Genomic DNA, 10,923 nt, shown 5'->3' with positions numbered 1-10,923 from the left:
TACAATAAAATCCTGTATTACAGCTATATTTCTGCTTTGTTGCCCCCACAATGTTTTCCCCTTCCTAGCAGATATTTTGGCATGGAAGATACATGGAGCTAATCCAAGGGGGCTGCTGAACACGTTTCTCCCTCTTGTTTTGAAGGCAGGATTTCATACAGGGAAGCCATTGCAAACAACAGCACAAAAACATGCAATCAGAGGGGTTGAAGCTTTTTGTGGAACACAAGAGCAAAATAAATATGAGTTTGTTTGATTTCATTTTAAAAATTACATTTTTATAAAGTTGTCCTTTTTTTTCCCTTTTTTTTTTTTTGGTTTTTTCTATTTTTTTTTCTTTCTTTTTTTTCCCCACCCCAAACAATGTCCATGATAGAAATCCAGCATGTCTGGCTTCCAGTGAGCCGGCTGCATCCTGGGAGGCTGCTTATATCTCTTTACAGTATTCACAGTAATCACAAAGAGAGAAAAAGGAAAGCCAGTTCCAAGCCTTTTCCTTCAGCTTCTGCCACCTTTTGCTTCCTGCTGGAACATTAAGTATCGAACAGGTGAGTTCTTTTTCTTATACCTGAGGGGGCAAAGTGCATTACAGGCACCACTACACATTTCTGCAGAAGACCCATTATTTGCAAGGTTTTAGTCCAGCATTAAGAGTTACATCACATGGGAGGAAAGATTCCCTTTTGCCATCCCTACGTTCTCCTCTAGGCAGAATATATTCTTACTTGGTGTTGTCTTAGGCAAAACCCCATGTTCTTAATCTCTTGGGTGGGTCTCTTGGTCATCAGGTTTTATCCCATGGCTGTAACCATGCTGGATGGGTGTGGATGTCCAAATGAGATGCTGGAAGATGGGTGGATGGGGGTAGGTGTTGGTAGGATGTGTCCAGAGTGGCTGAAAGGTGGCAAATGCCCCATGGGTGCCATGTGAGTAGCAAGGGCAGCAGCGCTGAAGGGAGAGGATTTCTCCTGCATGCACTTGGACAGTTCCTCAAAACACTCGGAGCCTTTCTTGCTTTTCTTTGATTTGTTGGACATTTTCCTATTCCTGGTCTGAATTCCTTCCTTTTTCATGGTCAGAGGCCTGTTCACCTGCAAGAAATGAGAAAATCAGGCTCATGCAGACAAAATGACCTTATTGTGCAAAAATGAAAATATTTGGACAGCCCCCATGTGTTTTTCCTGGATGGAGACCTTTTTCTGGACAAAAAAAAAAAAAAAAAAAAAAAAAAAAAAGGTATTTCTCCCTGCAGAACTTGTTTATATTGATTTGTTTAATAAAACCTCACACAAAAAACTCTAGACATGAAAAACAAATTGAACTGAATCTGGCAGCTGATGACTCTCTTTCCCGTAGGCTTACTCTCAGTCCTCATTCATTTTCTAATAGAAGAGATCAAACTAGGAGGCACACGTTGACCCAAATATAATCCTGAGACATGAGCTATCTTGTACCAGTAACCCCTGTTACTTACAGTTTAAATACTGTTCTAACCTGTCATGAGATTCCTGCTGAAGATTAATTTCTTTTTGAAAAAAATATAGTAAGACAAAAACTTAGATATTATTATTTTGAAAGGGAAAAAAAAAAAAAAAAAAAGCGAAAATGTTCTGTCAGGATTAATTTTTGCACAGAGAGCATTTCAAATGGGCTCTGTGTTTCTGGAGGGAAGCAGCACACAAAACCCACTTAGTTAAAAACAAGTGTGGTAGCTCTATTTTGTCTGATTTTGCCCAAGCGTTAGAAGCCAAGCTGATACATTGTAGTGTCACTGAACTTAGCATCACTATGCCGCCAAAGAATGGCTGTCACTTCCCAGGGGAACCTTAGAGACAAGGGAAGGAATAAAACAACAACCAAAACCCTGAAACCAATAAAAGCCTGGTGCACACCATGCAGTTAAGACATCAATCCTGGCTAGGCAAGCAGAGACACATGAGATGAGTAAATACTCACATTGTGCAATTTATAGTAGAGTCCACAGGCATTACAAACTGGGTCCCCGTTTGCATTGCGTCGCCATAAGGTCGTGGTGGTTGTCTGACAGTTGGCACAACAAGTCCCTGCTCTCCTAGCCGCTGACTAACCAAAAGAAAAAGAAAATTAAATGTATTGCCAGGATGAGGAAGATCGTGAGAAAGGTCAAGTTGGACACAATGTTTAGGTTGGGTAGAACTAAGTTAACTAAGATTTACATGGCATCAGAGATGAAGGAAAGCTTCTGGCAGTTTTATATTTTGTAGCTGTTAGGGTTGTTTTATTTAAAATTCAAATATTATCCTATGTGGACTGCAGCTTCAAGCCCCGTGTTACTGTGTGTGCAGGGTCTGTGTGGAGAGAAACACTGCATCTAACTCCACAAACAAAAATTCTAGAAGGGAAAATGGTATCTGATTTGTTCAGGCTTTAGGTTTTCCTGTGGCAGGATTCTAGAAGGTGTCATGAAATGTATTTGTCTTTATTATTATTATTATTATTTAAATTATTTAAATTATTTGAATTATTAAATTTAATTTGTGCCAGTCTCGGGACTGGGTTTGAAAAGAGGGGATGATCTCAAAGAATGTGATATTTATTTTTTTTACCCCTATTCTTGTCCTTGAAAGATGGATACAAAAGAAAACCAACTGCATTACTTAACTGGGTGCAGTATTTATCAGAGCCATCACTGAAAATTCAGTTTCCATTTACAAATGAAAGGGAGAAAACAAAACCGGCTCCAACTTTCTTTAAATATTTAGCAAACCAAATTTCATGCCTTGCAGCAATGATTCCACTGACCCATCAGCTGCCTCTGTCCTTACTCAGCTTCTTGGCTGACAAGCCCTCAAACAACTATCGTAAAAAAAACCAAGCAAAACCACCCAAAATCTACCACCCTTTCTAAAACTATTGTTCTACTGAGGCCAAGGTGGGGAGAAAGAAAAATGTTTAAACATTCACCCACCTCGCAAAACAAGAACAGGAAAAGTAGAACAGCAGGCAGCCAGTTGTTTCTTGATAGGCCCATGTCTAGCAGACCCCACAATAATGCATTCTTTGTGCAAGCATGCTACCATAAGCAGTGTTATGAGCAAATTAACTGCACCCCATATTTTGGGAAATAATTTTGTATTAGAAAGCATCTGCCCTGCCACTGAAAGTGGTCAAAATACAGTCCATTTTGTGCAATTGGATTAATGCTGAGGACTCTGTATTTTCTCTTCTTGAATTACCTGACTTTATTTTCTAATGCATATCAATTGTGGTAATTTCCCCAGGGCCTTACTCCTTGGGTGTTTTTCCAATTAGCCACTGAGAGCCACTGGCTGAAGTGGGTTAATGTGTGGGGGGCATCTCTGCAAATCCCAGAACAGTGGGTTTCCCAAAGGAGAATTTTGTGCCCTTCCCTGCCCGATGGCTCCACTGGTGCCGCCCAAAGCATGGACCAGCTCAGCTGGCAAAAGAGGAGAACCAAGTTTTGTTCTCTCCCGATTTACGCCATGGCCCTTGGTAACTTTCCCAAAGCTGATGGACAGCCCAGCAGCTTTAGGCAAGAATCAGGCCCTGTGAGACTCATATATTTCAGTCCCTTACTCGCCTGTGAGAACAGGCCAAAAGCAGAAAGAGAGGGTACCCCCTACTGCAAGTACACTCATGCAACCCAAACACAATTAATGCCAGACTTCCAAACACTGACATTATTAATACGATCACTTTGCTATTGCATGTCAGATGAACAAATTCCCAAAGATGGCCATCTCCTCTCCCCTGCAAACAAGCAAACTACAGTGGAAAAAGGGGCAATAAACAAAGTTGTAAATCAATTAAAACAAAACATTAAAATAAATTAACTAAAGAAAACCTCTAGTGCCCCCCAAATCCCTCACAGTGAGCTAAGTATAACAGTCTCCCAACAGGCTGGAAGGTGGAGACCTATTTTTGCATAATTGAGATGGCTTGCTGATACTCAACTATGCCTGTCCCATTCAGACTGGAAAGCACTTGAGCTTGAGAGACCATAATGTTACACTGTTGTCTTAACATTTTTCTATATGTCAGTCACTTTAGAAGGCAAGTCATTAGGAAGCTTGCATAGTTGAAATTCTGACTCAGACAGACATCTTCTGTATCCCATCCCAGTGTTAGAGCAGTAATGCCGATTTTCTGCTCTCCAAACCCCATTGAAACGTGCCCACGAACAGCTAAGAGACTTGGGGCATCATAAATCACAAAGCTCCAAAAAATATATTTATTATTCTTAGCATTTTACGCATTATTTGTGGAGTAGAGTGTATTAGAAATTTCAAAACAGCAAGCATGACTGGCAAGGCTTGCCTATAGAAACTCTCTAAAGCTTTTAGAGTCAGGAAACAGATACACAAAGTTTCCTTATCTTTAACGTACAGATATCCGGATAGGAAACTACTACCAGGAGCTTAGAAAGGACATTTTTTTAAAATCACTCAAATGAAAATACAAAGCATAGGTGACTCCATGGAAAAATAATAGAATTTTTTTTTTTGAAACAGTAGGGGATTGTCTGGGGAGGGAACCAATATTAATATTGCCAGAGAATATAAGAGTGAAAATTACTTCATGGCTTTTAAACAAATAATTATGAAGTAGGGAGCAGTAGCTTTGACTCATCTGATTTGTTTTGCTTTTAAGGAGCTGGAACTTCTTTTTTAGTACACTGTGGAGGACATTCATGCTCATAACCCTTTCGCTCCCGATATGCATTGAAAATGTCCCAAGAGGCCAAATAAATGAGGAATTAAATTAAAAGCTGTCATCTGAGGATAAACGGGGGGAGACGGGTACACGATATCCCAGATATCCCACACACACAGTGAGCAGCAGGGAGCCTCGGGACGGAGGTGTGCTCGGGGCACGGTGGTCTGAGCCGAGCCGGGGATTCCGGGGCTGGGGGAGGGGGGGATTTGCCCCGAGGCACAGCAGTGACCTCGACGTGACTGACCCCCATGTACAGTACAGCTCAGCTTGGCGCAGGGCTGAGCAGAGGTGAGACACCGTTTGCTTGTGCCTGCGTGTGGTCCCCTGTGCCTGATTTATCCCCAAAGCCAGGAGAAAGAGAGCCACCTACCAGCCTTCGTTTGGGTTTAATGAGAGGTCGGTTTTGACCGTTCATTTTGTGGTAGAGCCCGCAGGCGTTACACAGGTAATGCCCGGTGCCGTCTCTTCTCCAGAGAGGGGTAGCAGTTGCTCCACAGTTCACACACTCTCTGCCTTCTAAATGGAAACACGAAGAAACCGGATTTCTTTCTTTAAAAACAAATTCACAAAAGCTTTTTGCATTGTCCTTTAGGCATTTTCCAGAAGTCAAAACAGACTGTTAATTCAAGCACAGTCAGACAGCAGTGACATCTACAGCACATGCAGCAAGGAACTCCGTGATTTGAGAGCACCCAGACTCCAGTGAGTATTTCATGTCACAATCAGAAATAGGCAGCTCTCTCTGTAAGGTGAGAGAGAGTGACACTTTTATTGTGTCAGATGGAAGTTATCGTTTCAGTAATGAGAACTCCTCTAATCTGTGCTGGGCACCGCTCCCCTCCTGTATCTGTTGCACTCTGATAGATCCTGTGTTCTGCCCCAAATACACACATACACGTGTACACTGACACACACCTGCAAGCACTCAACATGATGAAGTCAGAGAAAGAGGTTTTCAAGAATTAAATCTAAGCAGAAAGACACCACCCCCTCCCATTCTTCAATTTCCTTTTTGTCACTAATGCTAGGGGATGAAAAAGTAAAACTGAGCAGATTGGGAATGGGTACAGAATGCCAAAGGCTCAGTTATTATTTTTGTTCTAAAGGCAGAAAAACACGGTTAATACTGGTCTTTGAAAAAGTTCAGTTTCAGCAAGCACTCTGGAATTAACTGTAAAAAACAGGCTTTCAGTTCTTTTCCATTTCTGTAATTTTTCAACAATACAGTTTGGATTTAGTAAGGAACAGTTTACCATATTACTGCTTCATTATTAGTTTTAGTAGCACAATGTGGGAAACACGGGATTGTAGAAGGGCTCTTATTAAAACCCAGCATGTAACTCCTAGATATCTGTGTCTGCCTTGGAAATCTCTCTGCTAAAAGTTCATTTGTCTCTGATGGTTCGAGGGCAGGTCTGCTTAATATAGAAATATCTCTTAATATAGTTTATGCAAATCCAACAGTATTTAACTGGAGAGGAAATTCTTTTTGCTAATAACTGAAGCAGGCCATGTTGAGTTCAGCGGGGCTTGTGTCTCCTTTAATCTAGGGAGTGGGTGGCTTTTAAACAACACAGTCTACAGTGAAAAATGAGGGGAGCTCTGCAGCACTGCATTTGTAGCTTTTGTCCCTCCTAGGGCAGGAAGCTGCAGGAGTCGTCGTGTCGTGAGTCTTAGTTTTCCTACAAAAACACTGAGTGGTCACGAACTTTCCCCAGTTCCTTGCGCAGGGGGCTCCCTTACAGAAGAAAACCCCAAAAACAACAAAACAACCAAAACCCAACACCCACCATAAAACAAAACAAAAAAAGCTCCGCACTTCCCCCATCTAATAAAATCATCGGCAATCACGGGACAAAAAATAAAAGAGCTACTCGAGATCCCTTTATCTTCAGAGATCTGGGTCTTGAATCTGTTCCTAAGCTCGGGAGGCTGGGGCTTCTCGTTGCCTTTTCTCACTGCTCTCTGCACTACTAGAAAAACGTGGGCATAGAAAATACATGGTAGCAACAGTATTCAAATAATGGCAGAGGGAGGGTGGCTTTTCCTCTCAGAGGAGACATTTGGAACAGAGCTGATGCGCTTGTAAAGTAGCTGATACTTTTGTTGCAAAACTCGTAAGAGCTCGTATTTCTAATTACTGCCTACTTTAAAAATAAATGCATGCGGTGTATTTGTAAGCATAGATGTGCAATGACATACAAGAATGCACAGACAAAAACATATGTAGCTATTTAGTTTTAAAGGTCTATCAAAATTCAGTCTCATTCTTAGTTTCATTTCCATCCACGGCTGAGGATGTTAAAGCAGGAAGGTTAGTGGAATTATACAAATTGTCTTCATTCGTCTGCCTAGTTGTACAATTACTGTGATTTCAAAGAGGGAGCAAACCACTGCCCATCACCTAATTTACTAAGAGGGCACTTTTAGGAAGAAATGCAGGGAAAAGTTCTGAGCTCAGAAAGGTCCGAAGTCAGTCTTGGAAGCAGAGATATGTCTGGTTGAGAGCGGGGCAGGGGGGAGGGAGGGTGAGGGGTATATTCTAGTTAAAATTAAGCTGGAGTAAGTTAGCGATAACTGGACACTTTAGTCTTTCTCACTGGTATGTAAACTATATTTGAACTTTTGCTCCTGTAGAACGTGAAGGAAGTAAAGGCCCTCAGCGATTTGAAGCGGACCGGCCGGGTAAGTTTCGCTTTCATCCTGCACTGGGGCCTTGGTTCGTGGTAATGAAAAGATGTGGAAATTAGTCAGGGAGAAATCCCTATGGCTAGAAAATCCCCACCTGTAAACTGGCAGGGGGTGGTTAATGACTTGGGGGAGCAGGGTCGGGCCTGAACCCCTCGGGTGGCCGAGGCCAGCTTTTCTCCGAGGGAGATTTTTTGTTTCCCTCGTATAAATCCCTGTCTGTACGACTCGATCTGCCACCTCACGCTGCACCGGTCCCTGTGTCCCTTGGCCCCTCCGGCACCCTGTCCATTGACTCAGGGGCCCCGCTGGATGCACTGGCACCCATAGAAGCCTGGGGGGCAAGCTCAATTTCCCAGTTTAACAGTCCAGGAGGCAGGCAGCCACCTGTCCCCCTGTTCCAGGGAGAGCTGACAAAAGCACCCTGCCTCACAGCAGCCTGCATCCTCACCCCCCAGACACCCAGCCACACCACTCACACACACCCCGGCCCTTCCACCCCGAGGTACAGCCACTGTGGGACGGGGCACACAACAGCGCAGGACACTTACCCGAACAGGACCTGGCCTTGCTCCGCGGCTTGGGGGTGAAGCTGGATGCGGGCCCCCCCAGGAAGCTGCCGGGGTGAAAGAGGCTGCTGCTGTAGTCGTGGGCAGCCGGCACATAGGAAGGGTACGTGGGGATGGGGTGGTGGGTGGATGGTTGGGCACCCATGCTGGTGAGGCTGCTCCTGAGCGGGCTGGCGCTCTCCATCTTCATCCCGTCCGACAGCGACACTTGGTATTTGATGCTGTCTTTGTCCTCCTGCCGGGCCCCGGCAGAGGAGGAAGGGGAGGCAGCGCTGGTGGAGTTGGGGTCCGGGGATACTTCCTTGGGAGGGGTCGGGGGGAAGCCGAAGAGGTGGGAGCCGGAGTGAGAGGCCGGGGTGAGTGATGAGACGGAGGCGGTGCTGGAGGTGCTGCTGCCTGGGTACACCGAGATAGCCCCAGGTGCTCCGGCCGCCGAGGGGTGCAGGGGAGTCTTGGTGAAGGGGTTGACGGTCCAGGGGTTGTGGTGATGGGCAGACAGTGCCGCCTTGCTGCTGTCCAGCCAAGGGATTCCGGGGCTATGGATAAGATGAGGCCGACACATTTGACTCCCGGTCAGGCGGGCTGTAGGAACACAAGAGCATTTGGGATCAGCTCGGGGCGGCTTTGGGAAGTTCCCCAGCCCCCGGAGCTCCCCGTTCCTCCGGCAGCGGGAGAGGAGCCGGGAGTGGGGAAGAGATTTCACAACCCGGATAACAGCAGCCAGACTGGCGTGACAGCTCTTTTGCCCCATCCCCTCTGAGGGGATTAACAGCAAGCCCAGCAAAAAGGAGCGATGGGCGGAGGGGGGACCCGGCCACCCGGTGCAAGAGTTGAAGCACCCCATTTCCTCCCCCCCACCCCTGGCAATAAGCAGCAAACCCGTTTCTGCTCTGTCTTCTGAGCTGGTACAACACACTCTCTTCGGCTTCTGAAAACACCCTCAAATAAAATCCATCGCCGATTAGAATCGGTTTGTATTTTGCATCCGGGAAGTAGCCGTATCTGAGAAGTTTTAGCCTGTGCGCACACTATTTCCCCTTCCTCTCTCACCTCCCCCCTTTCTTTCCCTCCTCTCCGCCAGTCCTTGGTTATGTCTGGGGTTAAAATCCACCCGTGCCTCCTAATCTATCCCGGTTTTTTAATCTCTTTTCCCCCTTCCGTCACACCGAAGCGGCCCCCGAGCGGAGCTCCTCTCCTCCCGGCAGGACACGGAGGGGCCCGGGGAGCGCAGGCGGCGGCGGGCGGGGAAGGAGCCGGGGGTGCCAAGGAAGGCAACGGGTGCTGATTTACCGTGTGCCTGGCTGTAGGAGACCCTGGCCCGGGCATGGGCAGAATTGGCGTAGTAAGGGTTGCCCTGGGAGTCCAGGTGATTGAAGAAGACATCGACTTCATCTGGAGGTAGGAGCTGCGCTGGTTCCATGTAGTTGTGAGCCAGTCCGGGATGGTGGCTCTCGGGATGCTGCCCGTTGAGCACGGCGTGGTGGGCCATCCAGCGAGGCTGGTCCGTGGCCACCTCCATGGCCTCGGGCCTCCCCTCCCACCCACCCCTGACCAGGAGCGAGCGGCCCTCTCTGGGGGGGTGGGTGGTGCTGCTCGGGGAGGTGGCTTTTGGCGCCGCTGGTGGGTTTTGGGAGATGGGGTGGCTTTTCTTAAGAAAGAAAACCCCTGGGTGGGTGGAATGCGGTCTCGGAAGGGTGGGGGAGGAACCCCGAAGTCAGCGTGTCCCTCTGTACACCAGGCGGGTGGCAGAGGCAGGTCCGGGTCAGCACCTGTAGGGAGAGACGGGCGGGTTAAAGTTTCGGCAGACCTGGTGTGCGCTGCGCGCCGAGCTTCCCACCGGCTTCTTTTCCCAGCGGTAAATGGATGAGGAGGGGAAAGCGAATCCCCCCCCCCTTCCAAAAATATCCTCTCTCCTAAATTTCTCGTCTTGCGCCCTCCCTGCTCATTGCCCCACAAAATAAACAGAGATCCCATTTCAAACTCTTTACCAAAAAAAAAAAAAAAAAAAAAAAAAGAAAAAAAAAGCAAAAAGCTTCCTTTTTTCCCTCCCCGCTGTCGCTACAAACGTCAACAGGAGCTTTTCCAGCTGGCTACAAAAGAGGGGTAAAAAAGGAAGAATAGCTGATTTAATACAGCGTAGCTCTAGCAAGAACTCCAACTGACACAAAAGGAAAAGGAGGGGAGAAAGAAAGAGGGGGTATAGAAGGAGAAGAGGGGGGAGAAGATTGTAACGCGAAAAGAGCGAGTGCGCCCTGGCAGCGTCGCGGCGGCCCCCCCGCGCCCTACACTTACCCGGGGCAGGAGGCAGGCTGCCTCCGTGGGGTGGGTGGTGATGGATGCCTGCGTGGAGGATGCGACTGCCGTAATGGGGGGGGGGGAGAGGGAAAGGGAGGGGTGAAAGAGTAAGTATAATTTAAAAAATATTATTAAGAAAAAAAAAAAAAAAAAGCGAGGGGGGAGAAAGCAGCGTGAGCGCGGGAGGAGGCTGGATGGGAGGGTGTTACTCAGATGGCAAAGCCGCTGCTCTGGCCGGCTCGGTCCCATCCCCGCGCATCCTATATGAGCGCTGGCGCCAGCTGGCCGCGGCGCCGCAGACGGGCCGGGGCGCGCAGGGCCGGCGGCCGGGCCAGCCAATCCCGCCGCCCCACACCGCCCCCAACCGCACCCCCGGCCCCAAACAGAGCCGGCCCGGGGGTGTGAGGTGGGGGGGAGAGCACGGCACAGACCCCCTCCCCCCGCCCGCAGCATCCCCTCCGGGCAGCGCCGTGGGGGCTTTCCCCGCCCGAAAGCTGCACGCCCCTGCGGGGCGGGGACGGCAAAATAGGGGGGGTCCCGCCGGGGAGTGCGGGGAGGGAGCGGGCGGGTGAAAACGAAGTGCGGGAAGGCCCCGGCTCCGACGGGTGATCCCAGTGCCGCCGCCGGGATGCCCGGAGCTGGGAGGAGGAATGGA

General features: G+C 48.0%; 1 protein-coding gene across 2 annotated transcripts; it reads right to left on the bottom strand.

Moving 5' to 3' along the window:
* Positions 1-327: 327 nt before the first annotated feature.
* GATA2 (GATA binding protein 2) lies at positions 328-10,405 on the bottom strand. Of its 2 annotated transcripts, none has more exons than XM_030458705.1 (6): positions 10,266-10,402; positions 9,264-9,742; positions 7,956-8,555; positions 5,087-5,232; positions 1,957-2,082; positions 328-1,091 (listed from the first exon to the last, which is right to left on the bottom strand). In XM_030458705.1, exons 2-6 carry the CDS (start codon positions 9,490-9,492, stop codon positions 792-794), a joined length of 1,401 nt encoding a protein of 466 aa, XP_030314565.1. In that variant the 5' UTR covers positions 9,493-9,742; positions 10,266-10,402; the 3' UTR covers positions 328-791. The 2 variants fall into 2 exon arrangements, with proteins under 2 accessions (XP_030314565.1, XP_030314564.1); XM_030458704.1 differs by having other exon boundaries at positions 356-1,091; positions 5,087-5,265; positions 10,266-10,405.
* Positions 10,406-10,923: the final 518 nt, after the last annotated feature.

Source organism: Calypte anna, chromosome 12, assembly GCF_003957555.1.
Source record: "Calypte anna isolate BGI_N300 chromosome 12, bCalAnn1_v1.p, whole genome shotgun sequence".
NCBI lineage: Eukaryota > Metazoa > Chordata > Aves > Apodiformes > Trochilidae > Calypte > Calypte anna.
The sequence above is the reverse complement of the archived record's forward strand: the minus strand, read 5'-3'. Positions and strand labels throughout refer to the sequence as shown.

What these genes read in the sequence shown, in the direction of transcription:
- GATA2 (XM_030458704.1), bottom strand. Translation starts at nt 9,492, where the DNA reads ATGGAGGTGGCCACGGACCAGCCTCGCTGGATGGCCCACCACGCCGTG. An exon ending in CAAGGCCAGGTCCTGTTCGG is followed by an intron (nt 5,266 to 7,955) that starts GTAAGTGTCCTG and finishes TTGTTTTTAAAG; the next exon opens with AAAGAAATCCGGTTTCTTCG. An exon ending in TCTACTATAAATTGCACAAT is followed by an intron (nt 1,092 to 1,956) that starts GTGAGTATTTAC and finishes CATTTCTTGCAG; the next exon opens with GTGAACAGGCCTCTGACCAT.